At 52.0% G+C, this 15,614-nt stretch overlaps 1 protein-coding gene across 2 annotated transcripts in view; it reads right to left on the reverse strand.

Moving 5' to 3' along the window:
* Positions 1-15,614, reverse strand: part of SPTBN4 (spectrin beta, non-erythrocytic 4) — a 101,494-nt gene that overhangs the window by 54,342 nt on the left and 31,538 nt on the right. For both annotated transcript variants that reach the window (XM_083753564.1, XM_083753565.1), the window contains exons 16-19: positions 14,509-14,889; positions 13,712-14,087; positions 7,977-8,179; positions 2,000-2,090 (exon numbers count right to left, since the gene is read on the reverse strand). In XM_083753564.1, the coding sequence (XP_083609690.1) occupies positions 2,000-2,090; positions 7,977-8,179; positions 13,712-14,087; positions 14,509-14,889 (1,051 nt within the window). The remainder of the gene's footprint in view (positions 1-1,999; positions 2,091-7,976; positions 8,180-13,711; positions 14,088-14,508; positions 14,890-15,614) is intronic.

Consider the following 15,614-nt stretch of genomic DNA (forward strand, 5'->3'; position numbering starts at 1 on the left):
GAGGAATCCTTTTTTAATCCCTTAAAAAAGGGAAATGTTGACAGCTATGGTGCTGGGACATCTGCTTGACCCCGTGACCATTGGCCATTGGCCTGATCCGCCAGGCTCTTCTTATGTTACTCTCCAGGCACACTTCACTGGCATGAGCACCTTCCTCAAGAAAATCCAACGAAGAGGGCCCCAATCCAGAATAATAATAATAATAATAATAATAATAATAATAATAATAATAATTTTTATTTATATCCTGCCCTCCCCAGCCGAAGCCGGGCTCAGGGCGGCTAACAACACTAAAACAGTGCAACATTATAAAAACATTATAAAAATTAATTAAAATCAAAATTGATGGCAACCATAAACTAAAGTTTTGTAAAGATTGCCAAAGGAGGGAGTCAGGCTGCACCCTGACCAAAGGCCTGGTGGAACAGCTCTGTCTTGCAGGCCCTACAGAAAGATGTCAAGTCCCACAGGGCCCTAGTCTTTTGTGTCAGAGTGTTCCACCAGATCGGAGCCACAGCCGAAAAAGCCCTGGCTCTAGTTGAGGCCAGCCTAACCTCTCTGTGGCCCGGGACCTCCAAGATGTTTTTATCTGAAGACCGTAAGTTCCTCTGTCGGACATACCAGGAGAGGCGGTCCCATAGGTATGAGGGTCCTAGGCCGTATAGGGCTTTGAAGGTTAAAACCAGCACCTTAAACCTGATCCTGTACTCCACCGGGAGCCAGTGCAGCTGGTATAGCACCGGGTGAGTGTGATCTCGCAGCGAAGACCCTGCGGGAATGCTTGCCTCCTGGGTGTAACACTGCGCAGTGTGCACCAGACAGGGAGGCTGCAGGCCAAAGGGGCAGGATCCAGCCCCACCTCCACCAGCTCCTCAGCCCCACCCTTCCCACGGGGCCCCCAGGCCTTGGGGCAGCTGCCCTCCTGCCCAGCACTCAGGAAGTGGGCAAAACATTCCTTTGCACCAGGGAGCCACCCAACGCATTCAGGTGCAAGCTGTGTGCATTTTGGGAGGGGGTTTTGCCTCTTCCCCCAGGAAACCTCGTTAACCTGGAGTGTGTGCCTACCCAGGATTAATTAGCACAACTGAGGAACATGGTAAAGGTAAAGGTAAAGGTACCCCTGCCCGTACGGGCCAGTCTTGCCAGACTCTAGGGTTGTACGCTCATCTCATTCTAGAGGCCGGGAGCCAGCGCTGTCCGCAGACACTTCCGGGTCACATGGCCAGCGTGACAAGCTGCATCTGGCAAGCCAGCGCAGCACACGGAACGCCGTTTACCTTCCCGCTGGTAAGCGGTCCCTATTTATCTACTTGCACCTGAGGGTGCTTTCGAACTGCTAGGTTGGCAGGCGCTGGGACCGAACGACGGGAGCGCACCCCGCCGCGGGGATTCGAACCGCCGACCATGCGATTGGCAAGTCCTAGGCGCTGAGGTTTTACCCACAGCGCCACCCGCGTCCCATCTGGGAACATGAAAGCTACCTTAATTAGGGAGAAATGGAGATGTGTTAGTGGGCGGGCCAAAAATGCAAATTGGATGACAACTGGAATCCTTGTGGAGAGAAAAGCAGCTTGCATTTCCACGAAGGAGGGGGGAGCACACTTCTCTGATGCCTCCCCAGCCATTGTCTCCACAGTCTCCTCCCAATGGCCAACAAGAGTCCCCTTGCTGGAAACCCACAAGCCCAAGACGCCCCTCCCTTCCCGGGGTTTCCAGCCACTGGCATTCAGAAGCCTCACAGACCATGAGAAAGGGGTATGTACATGTTTGAATGTCCATGCCAAAATAAAAGGCCCTCCCTGCACCGAGAAGACTAGCCTCTCAGGAGAAGGCTTCCACTTAATCTTCCCAGCAGAACACAGGCTGCACTCTCTCCCCTTCTAGGGCGCTCCTGGCGGACTGGAAGATCATGCCTGGGTCCCCACCTGAGCGGCCGGGTGCCTCTTTCATGCCCCACACCGCTCCATGCCCCTCAGGTACCCCCCCTGGGCCCCCTTACCTCGTGGCAGTTCTGCAAGAAGTGCTGCAGCTGCAGGTGGTCGTTCAGGCGCTGCATCCAGGCATGGGCGAGCTGCAGGTTGCGCTGGCTCCTGGGGAGGAGGAAGAGGAAGGGGACGGGTCAGGCAGGGGAGGAAGAAGAGCTCTCCCACGCCCAAGCCTCAGCCTCCTTCTCACTCTCGTCAATGACTGCCCAGGGACAGCAGCATCTTGGGATCAAGGTACACTGCCTCTGGAAATGGAGGCTCCATCTGGATGGCCGGGTTGGTGGCCGTCATGGCTTCTTGTTATGGGTGACCCAACATGGAGAAGCAAGAGCCAAGGAGATTCAGCTTGGACCTCCTTAGATCACGCTGCCATGAAGACAGCCCTGCTTTGTGCTCCCAGTTCAGCCGAGGCTGGACAGTGGACTTGAGGCCTCCTGACTCCTGCTTGGCTGGCTGGCACAGGAGCCGAGGCTCCAGCCGCACTCTGGCTGCCACTCTGGCTTGGCAAAGTTGCACAGGTTCTGCAAAGCTCTTCCACGGAGCTGCCGGTTTGCAAAGAGCCACTGCGGTGCAGCGGTTAGAATGTCAAACCAGGGCCTGGGAGAGAACAGGGTTCAAATCCCCACGGCCAGAAAGCTCCCTGGATGAGACCTAGGTGGCCAGTCACTGCCTAACCGACCTCGTTGGGAGGATAGCATGGGGCGAGGGAGAGCCTTGAACTCCTTGGTGGAGAGGTGAGGTATAAATGTAGTAAAATTAAGAACTGGAGAAATAATATTCATTCATTCATTCATTCATTCATTCATTCATTCATTCCCTGCCCCTCTGGCTGGGTTCCCCCAGCCACTCTGGGCAACTCCCAACAGAATATTAAAAGCGCAATAAAACGTCAAACATCAAAACTTCCCTAAACAGGGCTGCCTTCAGATGTCTTCTAAATATCAGACAGTTGTTTATCTCCTTGACATCTGAAGGGAGGGCGTTCCACAGGGCGGGCACCACCACCGAGAAGGCCCTCTGCCTGGATCCCTGTAAAATTATCACTTTGCTCTTGGAAGCCAAAATGGATCGGTATATAAAGGAGCCACCGGAGGGTTTTTATAAAACAAACACGACTATCGGCATTGGAGACAAATAACATGGATTAAGTGTGTTTTTTTACAAGAGGCCCTCTTTTCTGGCACATGCAGTCCATAGGATCCCACCAGCCACCAGCAAAAATCACAGCCTTCCTTCACGTGGACCAGATCCCACGGACTGAGGCTCAGCGAGGGCTGCCTCCCTCATGGCGCCTCGAATCCAGACCGCTTGTGAGCTTTGCTCCGCCTTTCTGCTTCTCCTGAGTGGCAGCTGAGCTGTTTGTGATCTTGTGAGTTTGGGCCCAGGCAAGCTGCTTACTGGCGTGACTTCCATTCGGAGAGGGACTGACTCACCCTCCCCACCCCCACCCCAAATCCCAGGGGAAAATGCCAGGCAAGATGTGGAGCATCAGGCATCACATTTGAGATAGAGCTGTAATTCCAATATTCGGCATCCCCATCCCCACCCCAATTTAAGCTCCAATAACAATTACACACAGCACTGAGCTGGTTTATCTATCTGGAGCAGATAAATATATTAAGGATTTGACACCAATTAAAACGTCAGGCGAAATTAGCAGCTGGTCCTTCAGAAAGGGAGACTTCAAAGAGAGGCGGCCGCTTCTGCATCAGGGGGAGGCGGGGGCCTTAATTGGCTCCACATGGCAGTGGCAGTTGTTTTCAAAATCCCAAGCCCCTTCTCTGCTCCCCCCACCTGCCAAATATGTTGAAACCTCGAGACAAATTTCCATGACTGATCTCCGCTGTATGAGGCAAATTGGGCTTGACTTTGTTCTGATTCATGGAAGATTTTGTGGACTCTCTCTCCCCGCAGATAATACTATTTTCCCCCTGCCCCCCCCCCATGAGAAGTGTATGCGGTAAGCAGCACAGATTACCCCAGAGCTTCACCTTCTTTTCAAATACAGGTGCAAGGCTACATTGGGCACAGGTGCAGTTTTTACAAAAATGGAATCTAGAATGTCGCCAAGGGTCTGGACCTCGCTATGATCTGACACACACACACAGGTGGGGGGGGCACAGCTTTTGCATAATGCGCCAGAAAATCAAGCACTTTGGACACCTAAATAGACATTTCCAAACAGTCAGGGGTCCTTTGTGGCTGATTTTCCCAGTTCATTTTGAAGCTCCGTGATAGAGCACCTCAAGTCTGATCCTGGCAGCGTCTGCAGAACAGGCCTGGTAATGGTGCTGCCTGAAACCACAGACAGCTGCTGCCAGTCAGTGTAGGCAACTGCTGGAAGTCTGGGTGCAACCCAGCTTGCATTAGGGAACTGCAAATCCCCAGACTATCCCTGTACCCTTAACTTCTTGGGCTGAGTTTTCTGTCTCTTTGATGTCAGACTGATATTCTCTGGTTGCATCTGGTCTCACAACTTCCACCCTCTTCTCCTCCTTATTTCTAAGACCTCAAGATGAGAGTTCATCCTGGAGTTCTCCTCTGAGAGAGATGCCTTGATCGAGAGCTGGAAACCTTCCTATCCAATGTGGGATGTAATCCACTGAGAGCAGACAAGTGCAACATTCCTTATAATGCTAGAGAAGACATGTGGGGGTCCAGCCAGGCGAAAACTTCCTGTTTCCTCCTGGCTGGAGCATCCTTCCTTTGCATGTGACTAGAGGTGGGCGTGACCTCACCTGTCCAGGTAACAAAAGGACGAGTCACGCAGCACCCTCTCTCTCTCTCTCTCTCTCTCTCTCTCTGACTTCCTTCTTCGTTTGACCAACTTTTAGCCAAGACTAGCTCTCAGCTAGCAGAGGCACTGGGATCATTCCTCATTATGGGGTAGATCCACATGTACATATTTGTAACTAAGTCTGCCTTCAGGAATCCAGCTGTGAACTGATGTGAGTAAGCTTCTCTTATTAACTCTGAATAAGATTGTCGTGTTTCTTCTTTTAAGAGGGATTAACGTGGGTGGCGGTGTGGGTTAAACCACAGAACCTAGGACTTGCTGATCAGAAGGTCGGAGCTTCAAATCCCCGCAATGGGATGAGCTCCCGTTGCTCTGTCCCTGCTCCTGCCAACCTAGCAGTTCGAAAGCATGTCAAAGTGCAAGTAGATAAATAGGTACCGCTCTGGCGGGAAGGTAAACGGTGTTTCTGTGCGCTGCTCTGGTTCGCCAGAAGCGGCTTAGTCATGCTGGCCACATGACCCAGAAGCTGAACGCCGGCTCCCTCAGCCAATAAAGTGAGATGAGCGCCGCAACCCCAGAGTCGGTCACAACTGGACCTAATGGTCAGGGGTCCCTTTACCTTTACCTTTAAGGGAACTTACCAGGAATATACAATTCAATCTGAGCCAGGCTGAATTGTATAATAGTGAAAGGCTGACACGAGCCTGCAACCAGCTATCTGCTGTGCATGTAAAAAGGGGAATGTAAACTCTGCTAAGTAAAGAAACTTGTTAGTGCAAGTTAGGAAGGATATTAATAAACAATATATCTCCTGCCTCCCTGGACATTCCCACATCCAAGTTATGCATTTCCTACAATAAGCAACTTTTATCATTTTCCTACCTCTCTTTGCTTGATTGCAGCAGGCAAAGTCTGCTCTCTAACCAAGATTCACTCACCAAACAGAGCTCACTCTGCATACTTAAAGGGTTCCCAATCGGTAACTGACCCTGTTCTGCCATTAACAATCTAGAGCTAGAAGGATCGATGGTCTGGCTCAGCAGAAGGCAGCTTCTTCCTATGCGCCTTTGGAAACCATCTCTTGATTCAGAACCATGAGGACTGGAATCTTGGCTTTATTTTTAAGGGAAGGGCTGTACCTCTCCTGCCTTGCATGCAAAGACCCCAAGGTTCAACCCCTGGCATCTCCAGGTGGGGCTGGGAAGGTTGTTGGAGGGCAGTGGAGACAGCAGTTGATCATTCAAGGCAATGGAGGAACCTGGGACTGAATATAGGAGCTGAGGATATTTCAGATTCAAGTTTTTTTTGGGGGGGAAGGAAAACTGCTCCCCCACAAAGTTTTTAAACATTTTAGGATTTGCCCTGCAAAATGTTTTCTATGCCAGGAGGGGAGAAATAAACTGCAGTCGATACGCCTCTCCTACAGATTGGAGGTGAGGCCAAGAGATGCGAGGTCAGCAGGGGGAAGGAGGGTGGCTGATGGGGGCAAACCTGTCTTGTGGTTATCCTGAGGCTGCTTCTCTGGGGAGCGGAGGGATACTAATGCAGAAAGAGAGGGTCTTGTGATCCCCCTCCCCCATGGAGGACTGGGCTAGGCCAGTGTGTGTTCTGAGGCCCAGAGACAACAATAATAATAATAATAATAATAATAATAATAATAATAATAATAATATTTATATCCCGCCCTCCCCAGCCGAAGCCGGGCTCAGGGCGGCTAACAACAATAAAACAGTACAAAAGTACAGCACAACCAGCTCAGGACCGCAATACCTCAAGGACAGACTCTTCCCATATGAACTTACCTGGACCCTGAGATCATCTTCTGAGGCCCCATTAGTGTGCCACCTCCTCGAGAGGTTTGGGGGTGGCAACATGAGAACAGGGCCTTCTCTGCAGTGGCTCCCTGTCTGTGGAATGCTCTCCCCGGGGAAGTTCGCCTGGTGCCCTTATTATACACCTTTAGGTGCCAGGCAAAAATGTTCTGTTTCAACCAGGACTTTGCCTGACTTGATCTACATCCTATACAACTCCCCAAATATTCCAGCAACAGTGTCTCTGAAAAATTCTACACATCACTTGGGAAGACAGGTGAACTAATGCCAGTGTGCTGGAAGAAGCAAAGATCACCAGTGTTGAAGCAATGATTCTTCAACATCAGCTTCATTGGACTGGTCCTGTTGTGCAGATGCCTGATGATCGTCTTCCAAAGCAACTACTCTATTCCAAACTTAAAAATGGAAAGCGTAATGCTGGTGGTCAACAAAAGAGGTTCAAAGACTCTCTCAAGGCAAATTTTTAAAAATGCAGCATAAACACTGACAACTGGGAAACAGTGACCTGCGAGCGCTCCAGTTGGAGAACAGCCTTTACAAAAGGTGTCGTGGGCTTTGAAGACACTCGAACTCAGGACGCAAGGGATAAATGTGCTAAGAGGAAGCCACGATTGGCAAATCCACACCATGATCAACTCTTGCCTGGGAACCAATGTCCCACCATGGAAGGACGTGTGGATCCAGAACTGGCCTCCACAGTCACTTACGGACTCAGTGCTAAAACTGTGTTTATGGAAGACAATCTTACTCGGCTACAAGGGATCGCCAAAGAAGAGAAGAGAAAGAAGAAGAAGACGACGGCATCCTATATCCTTTTTAAAATGCTGGCTCTTGGCGGAGGGTTATTGGGTTGTTTCTATTTTGATTTTATGTATTTGAAATTTTATGTGAACCGCCCCGGGACCTTTGGGTATAGGGGGTATAGAAATTAAATATAAATAAACAAATAAACTGCTTTCACATAACCCTGCAGTGTAGTCCAGTCTTATTCTCTGCCTCTTAAGTGAATTCAGCGCACCAGAAGAGCCTGCTGGATCAGGGGAAGGGCTCCCACCTAGTCCAGCACCCTTTTCTTCCCCCTTAGTGAAACCCACACCCAGGATCTGAGCCCCAGAGAAGCAGTGCTTCCTCTGGAGGTGGCAGCAGAGCAGAGCCATCCTGGCTTGGAGCCACGGATCCTCCTCTCCCCCCTGAATTTGTCTCACCCTCTTTTCGGAGTCTCCTGCAGCTGTGAGTTCCACAGTTTAACTAACTCTGCCCCTGCAGCCACTTTCAGGCAGACGTATTTTGTGCTCCAAGAGATCTGCAGGAACCCATAAAGGCAGCCAGCAACCAGCAGTTGTGCACTTGTCACTCTAATCTTAAACTATACATATATCTAATGCTCTCAGCACCCCCGGACCCCTCCCTCCGGTTCCTTACTTTGCCCGGAGGGCGTCCATCTTCTCTTTCACCCTCTGGCCATAGATGTTGCCCTGGCGGATGAGGCTCTCGCCCGCTTTGAGGGCCGTGGCGGTCTTCTGCATGTTGAGGTCCATGGTGGTCATGAAGTCCTTGTGTTTCTTGATGGCCTTCTCCACCCCTTCCACCGTCGTGGGCAGCTCGGTGTGCGCCAGGGTGGTCTCCTGAAAGAAAGGAGAGGAGAGTTTCCATCGGCCCCGACTCGACTGCTATTTCGGCCAAACGTCCGAAACCATCGCTGCTCGCTTTTCCGTACTCAACATTTTATTGCTTTGTCTTTCCCACGAATGGCTTCCAAGTTCTCTCCGCAATCGAGCGGCGTAAAACTTTTATGAAATGAAAAAAAGTCGGAAACGAGGATGAAAGCCGTGCCAGGTAAAGAAGAGCAAGCTGCTTGGGAGGCAAAGGCTTGGAACAGAGAGCCGGGAGAGTCCATCTTTTGGGGGCAGGAGGTCAGATCAAGGGGAGCTGTTGAGAGAGCAGCAGGAGGGTCTCTGGGGCTTCCGGCTGCTGGAGACGGCCTCTCAGTTGCCATAGCCACCCACCGACCCCCAGACCCAAGGCTGTGAGCAGAGGGGGAAAGGCAATAGGAGAGGGTCCTGTGACAAAAACAGACTGTGGGCCGGGGCCGGATTGAGGTTTAATGCGGCCCTCAGCTCCTGAAGGTAATGGGGCCCTTTATATGTCAACAACAAATAGTCGCTGTTTTTTGTGTTGAACAGGACCGTCTTACCCATAGGCGCTAGGGGTGTGGGGCATCCGGGCACTGGGCTCTCAGGGGCGCCAGGCCAAGAGCCCGGGGCCCAAGAGTTGAGTCCGGGGAAGAGCCAGCCCGTTGGTCGGAGCGCTGCAGTGGGCTCTTCTGAGCCGCGAGTTTGGGGGCAACTGAGCTAGCGAGACACTGAGGCGGCCGGCCGGCTCCAGCCTCCTGCACACCTGGGAATGGGCAACGGGGAGGGGGGGGTGCCAGACGGATCTTTGCACCCCAGCGCTGCATATGCTTAAGACAGCCCTGGTGTTGGAACATATGCTATGTGGTAATTGATGGACTGAATAGGTATCTCAAGCCCTTTGCACATGTTGCGCTGCAACCAGTCCACAGAGAATGTTGGCACCCTGTATATAGAAAGGAGCAAACCAGGGATATTTTAGGGGGCAGACGAGCAGGCGGGGCCCATGACTTACATCCCAGGAGCCAATTTCTTTGAATGTTTTGGGGGGCCCACAAGAGAGTGGGGCCCTAAGCTAGAGCTTGTTAGGTGATACGTAAATCCGGCACTGCTGTGGGCAATGAGGAAGAATCACGTCCCAAAACCTCCTGATCCAACGCCAATCTAAGAATGTAAGAGCACAATAGGAGCCCATCCAGTCCAGCTCTCCCAGTGGCTGACCAGATGCCCGCTATGGGAAGACTGGAAGGATTTCAGCTCAACCGCCACTCTCCTCTCCTGTGGTTTCCAGAAACTGGGATTTGGAAACTTTCCTGCCTCCGAAGCAGAGCAGAGCCATCCTGGCTAGGAGCCCTCAGATGCCCCCTCCGCCTCCAAATTTCTCCCACCCTCTTTTCAAGCCACCCAGGGGCGTGCCCTCGCTGTCTCCTGTGGGAGGGAGTTCCAGAGTTTAACTCTGTGTGAAGGCGGCCTTCCTTTCATCTGTCCTGGACCTTCCAGTGTTCACCTTCCTTGGACATCCATGAGTTCCCTCTCCCCCCTTTTCTAGGCTGTGCATCATTAACTCCTGCCATGCCACCTCTGACTTGCCCTTTCTCTCAGCTGAAAAGTCCCACGGCAAGAAAAGTCCCCCCAGCTCCTGCCCTGGCTGTGACCCTCTTTGCCTCCTTTCCCCCACCACCCGGCACGATCCCAGGGGCCCCCTGGCAGCCTGGCCCCCTCCCCGCTTCTCCTGAGCATGCAGAGGCCATCTGTGCCGAGGGAGGCGAGCGGCAGCTGCTGCCTTGCCCTGTGCGGGGGGCAGTGAGGAAGGCAAGGGGCACTCGGACGCCCACGTCTCGGCCCGCTTACCCCAAGGGGAAAAGCAGCTGCCCCCCACTTCTGCCCTCAGCCCCTGGGGTGGGAACCCTTGTAAGCAAGGCAGCAGGAGAGCAGGGGCCCAGACTCCCATTTCGACCCTTCCCAGGGCAAGCCTCTTGGGGCTGGCCATGTTGGGGTCCTGCAAGTCTGCTGTGAGGCCTTCAGATAGACGGGAGAAAGACCTGGACATGCAGATAAAGGATTCTAAATGGCAGACCGAGAATCAGAGAGTTGGAAGGGATCTCCAGGAGCCATCTAGTCCAACCTGCTACAATGCAGGAATCACAACTGAAAACAATTTTACCAGCTGTGGGTCCTTGTTTCTCAGTTTGATCCCTTTACATGGTTTTGTACGTTTTGTGATTTTTTTTTATTGAGTATAATTTAGTCATTCTTGTAACTTTTAACTGTAAACTGCTTCATTATTATTTGCTGATATTTAATTTTACTGTTCGCTATTATATGCTAATGGATTATTGAACATTGCTTTATTTGATATAAGTTGTTTATTTTAAATACTTCCTATTACTGGATCAGATAAATAGGTGTGTGATCTTTGCTGTCTGTTTTGCTGTCAGCTGCCTTGCGTAAAGTGATATAGAAAGGCAGAATACAAATTAAAAGTGAAATGAAATGAATTCATAGAATCATAGAGTTGGAAGAGACCACCAGGGCCATTGGGTCCAACCCCCTGCCAAGCAGGAAACACCATCAGAGCACTCCTGACATATGGTTGTCAAGCCTCTGCTTAAAGACCTCCAAAGAAGGAGACTCCACCACACTCCTTGGCAGCAAATTCCACTGGCGAACAGCTCTTACTGTCAGGAAGTTCTTCCTAATGTTTAGGTGTAGTTTGGATCCATTGCTCCGTGTCCGCTTCTCTGGAGCAGCACCCTATTCCCCCCACCCTATTATGTTTTTATTGTAATTTTACTGGTGTTAGCTAACCTGACCCCGGCTCTGCCCAGGGAGCGCAGGATAGAAATAAAAAATTATTATTATTATTATTTATTATTAAAACATCCTTGGCAGATAGCCATCCAACCTCTGCTTAAAACCTTCAAGGAAGTAGAGGGAGATCCAACGCTCTCACCACCAGAAATTTCTTCCGGAGCTTCAGTCAGAATCTCTTTTTTGCCGCTTGAATCCCCTTCTGGCCCCCCAGGGGGTCTTGGGATGCTGCTGCCCCCTGGGCTCCTACTGGTTAATGCATCTAATGGCAGCTAATGGACTGGCAGAGCCCCTTTGGGCCTCTAGGGCTGGGGGTGGAAGAGGCTAAATTTTTAATAGTAAGGTGTCTGGGCTAAAGGTGGAGATGGGGGAGGGGCCCCTTGAGCCCCAGACAACGGAGGGACGCCCCCCCCCCGGCGCTCTCTGCTTCCCCCTGACCGCCTGCCTTCCTGGGCGGCTTCCTGGCGTTTGGCGCCAGCTCCCGCTGAGCCCCAGCTGCAAAGTGACAGCCAGACCGACTCAATGGTGCGTGAGAGCGAGTGCGGCCAGCAAGGCGGATGCAGGAGCCACGAGCCTTTGAGATGCGCCCGGGCGGAAGGATGCGCCGTTTAGCTCCGCTTTGCAAAGCCAGAGACGGCCGGAGGGGCGAGGGGCAGGAGGAGAGGGGGCAGCTGAGGCTCCAGAAGGGCCGCCCCAGTGCCGGAGTTACGTATAAGCTCAACAAGCTCTAGCTTAGGGCCCCAGTCTCTTGGAAAGGAAACAAAAAACTGGATGTACATTTCCAAAATATAAGATAAAAAACAAATAAGATAAAACCTACATACAGCAAGACAGGGACGCAGGTGGCGCTGTGGGCTAAACCACTGAGCCTAGGGCTCTATGTGATTTTACATAGAGTATTTTTTTCTTTTGCTATAACGATTTAATTTATGGCTTATTTATAGCGTTTTATTTCTTGTGTGTAGATCCCGCCCTAGATGACTGCTTAGGCGCCCACCCAGCTGACCTCTGTTTTAGTAACCAAAGGTCATAGAATCATAGAATCTTACGAGTTGGAAGGAACCCCAGGGGTCATCCAGTCCACCCCCCTCTTGCAATGCAGGAATCTCAGCTAAAGCAACCCTGACAGATGGCCATCTGACCTCTGCTTGAAAATCTCCAAGCTCAGACATTCTCCTGCGCAAACCTCTCTGAAAAATGGAGGCAGCGAAGTTCTTACAAAACTCCTCTCCGAGGGGCTCTTCTGGAGAACTCCCCCCTTTGTGACACTCAGAATATTTCCTCCGTGATTTGACAGTTAACAGCCTCTGTACAAAGAACGTACGACTAACTGTAATTGCTGGTCATCATCTGACCCAAACGCCTAATTAATGGGAATGAAAAGGCGAACAATTACCCACCAGCAATTAGCAACGGATTGATAAATGGCCTCCTTGCACACAGCAAGTCCCAAGCAGCCAGCTAAATCTTGCTACTTGGGCCTGAAAGCCGACTCGAAAGCCGCCTGCTAAATCTCTGCCAAAGGAGCTTTTGCTGCTCAGAAAAGCTGAGCCAGAATCATCCCTCTCCAGTGGCTTCAACTCAGGAGGGCTTTAGTTCGCGGGCCAACCTAGCCCTCTCTGGGCATCTTGGACTCCCATCAGCAACAGGAGTACGACGCCAGGAGAAGCACAGCCCTTGTGGCTGCAGCTGGTGGGGCTGCAGATTAAAATAATAATAATAATAATAATAATAATAATAATAATAATAATAATAATAATAATAACAACAACAACAACAACAACAATACATTTATACCCCACCCACTCTGGGCGGCTTTCAGCAAAATATTAAAATACAATAATTCGTCCAGTATTAAAAGCTTCCCTAAACAGACTTCTGGAGGGAAGCAGCTGTCCCAGGAGGAGGGAAGAGCCCCTGCAAGCAGAGGAGGTTGTACCCAATGGGCCACCGGCCTGATCCAGCAGCCAGGCTCTTCTTAGGCCCTCGTGGAACCTGCAGGTCCAGAGGCAGTCTACCTCACTTCCTAGGTTCTTGGTGGTATTTGACCCCTGCAAGAACAGCATGCTGGACTAGGAGGTTTGCTGGCATCCAGCAGCCAAGCTCTTCCCTGGTCCTGAATGGGGTAACTGTGCCCCTGAAGGACCAGGTGCTCAGCCTGGGAGTCATTTTGGACTCACAGCTGTCCATGGAGGTGCAGATCAAGTCTGTGTTCAGGGCAGCTATTTACCAGCTCCATCTGGTACGCAGAATGAGACCCTCCCTGCCCGCAGACTGTCTGGCCAGAGTGGTGCATGCTCTGGTTATCTCCCACTTGGACTACTGCAATGCTCTCTACATGGGGCTACCTTTGAAGGTGACCTGGAAACTGCAATTAATCCACAATGCAGCAGCTAGATTGGGGACCTCAATCCATTGGCCATGGGCACAGCAGCTTGAGCTCCCGGAGAAAAAGGCGGGATTTAAATGCAGCAACTAAACGCAATAACAGTTCTTCCGATTAATAATAATAATAATAATAATAATTTATTTGCACCCCGCCCATCTGGCTGGGTTTCCAAAGTCACTCTGGGCGGCTTCCACAGAGACCAAAAATACACTAAAATGTCAGACATTAAAAACTTCCCTGAACAGGGCTGCCTTCAGATGTCTTCTGAATGTCAGGTAGCTGTTTGCAAAGCCCCAGGCGCGACGTGTTTGGGAGCCCAGCCTTACCTGGTTGTAGAGGCAGATCTCGGCCTGCTTGGCGTCCCGCAGGAAGAGGAAGAAGATGTGGGCTTGGACCAGGACCTCCCGCCGGTTCTCCCACATGTCCAGCAGCTTGTTCCAGCCCACGTCCAGCTTCTGCAGCCACTGCTGGAGGGAGAGGTACGGCAGGTCAGCCTCCTCCAGCGCCAGCACGTCGTTGACGGCCTGGATCTTGGCATAGTCCTCCTCGTAGCGGTTGATCTCCTCCTTGAGGGAGGCGTGGTGGTTCAGCAGCCGCTCGGCCTCCGCCAGGTTGCCCGGCAGCTCCTCCGAGGCCACGGCCGCCTGCGTCTTCACCAGCCAGGTCAGGAAGCTGTCCAGGTCCTGGATGAACTGCTGCAGCCTGGAAGGAAGGAGAGGGGCAGGAGGAGGTCAGGGGACACCTGGGCTGGTGGGGAACGTGATCCGTGAGAGGCAGTAATGCAAGAGAATGCAAGAGAAGATGTGCGAGGGAATGCTTGGTCCAACCTAAAGTTGTGTAATGAAGGCACCAGGCAAACTTCCCTGGGGAGAGCATTCCACAGATGGGGAGCCACTGCAGAGAAGGCCCCGTTTTTGTGTTGCCACCCTCTGCACCTCTCAAGGAGAAGGTATAGGAAGAAGGGCCCCAGAAGATGACCTCAGGGTCCTGGTAGGTTGAGATGTTCTCCAGAGGCCTCAGTTCCCCCTGCTCCTGATAACTCCCCCTCCCCCCCCCGGGTCCCAACCCCTCTGCCCGCTTAGGCAGGAGACCCTCCCTTCTCCCCGCTCTGAGCCTGGCTGACCTGCTGGCCACCGTGAGCGAGTCCTCGCAGCCCTGCAGGGTCCTCTTGAGAGCCTCCCACTCATCGCTGATCTCCTCAAACTGCAAGAGGATCTCCATGGCTTGGCCCGGGTGGGTGTTGGCCAGCAGCTCCCCCTCCTGCTGCAGCTCGATGAGCCTGGGTTCGAGCACCACCAGGGCGGCCTCCATGGTGGAGAGGCGGCACTGCAGGGAGAGGACGCTGCCCAGGTCGCCGCTGTTGTACTGCGTGGACTCGACGGCTCGCCGCTTCTCCCGGACCTGCGACTTGATCTCGTTGCACTCCAGAAGGTAGTTCTGGATCTTCAGGATGGAGTTGAGGTGGTCTTTGCGGTGCTCCACCAGCTCCACCACCCGGTTCCACCTGGAAAGAAGAGCCTGCTGATGGGGCCAAAGGGGCCCATCGGACCCACAGGGGCCAAACCATGGGGCTCTCTGCAAGCAGCTCTCCCGGGGCTTCCAGCACAGAAAGCAGGGCTGCCCCCAACGGCTGGAGGTGGAGCAAAGCCCTCTCCTCCTCCATTAATTGGATTAATCCTCTTTTCAAACCACCCACAATTTAACTCTACGCTGTGTGAATAAACCAGGCTTCCCCAACCTCAGCCCTCCAGAGGGTTTTGGCCTACAACTCCCATGATCCCTAGCTAGCAGTACCAGCAGTCAGGGATGCTGGGAATTGTAGTCTCAAAACACCTGGTGGGCCGAGTTTGAGGAAGCCTGGAATAAACTATTCCTCCAAAATCCACCTTCATGGGATGCCCCTTGGATCTACGGAAGCTGTCCTATCAAAGTTCTTCAGGCAAATTCTCTCTGCCCCCCCCCCCCGTGTCCCAAACACATCATTACACCTAGAGGCTAATCTTCCCTCGGTAGAATTACAGATCTGGCGGGCGCAGGACACTTAACTCTTGGCTTTGCCTAAACTCAAATCCCCCGGTCTAATATCCCTAGTGCTGCAAGATGGTCACAAGAGCGCTTGGACTAAAATTGTCTATCAAAAACTTCACCCTTGTGGTTTATCTCCACAACAGCTACTCACTTTGAGTTTTAGTAAAGCAAAAGCGCCTAAATGATATCGAGTGTCAGAAC

This window comes from Podarcis gaigeae (genome assembly GCF_964106915.1).
Source record: "Podarcis gaigeae genome assembly, chromosome: 8".
Classification (NCBI taxonomy): domain Eukaryota; kingdom Metazoa; phylum Chordata; class Lepidosauria; order Squamata; family Lacertidae; genus Podarcis; species Podarcis gaigeae.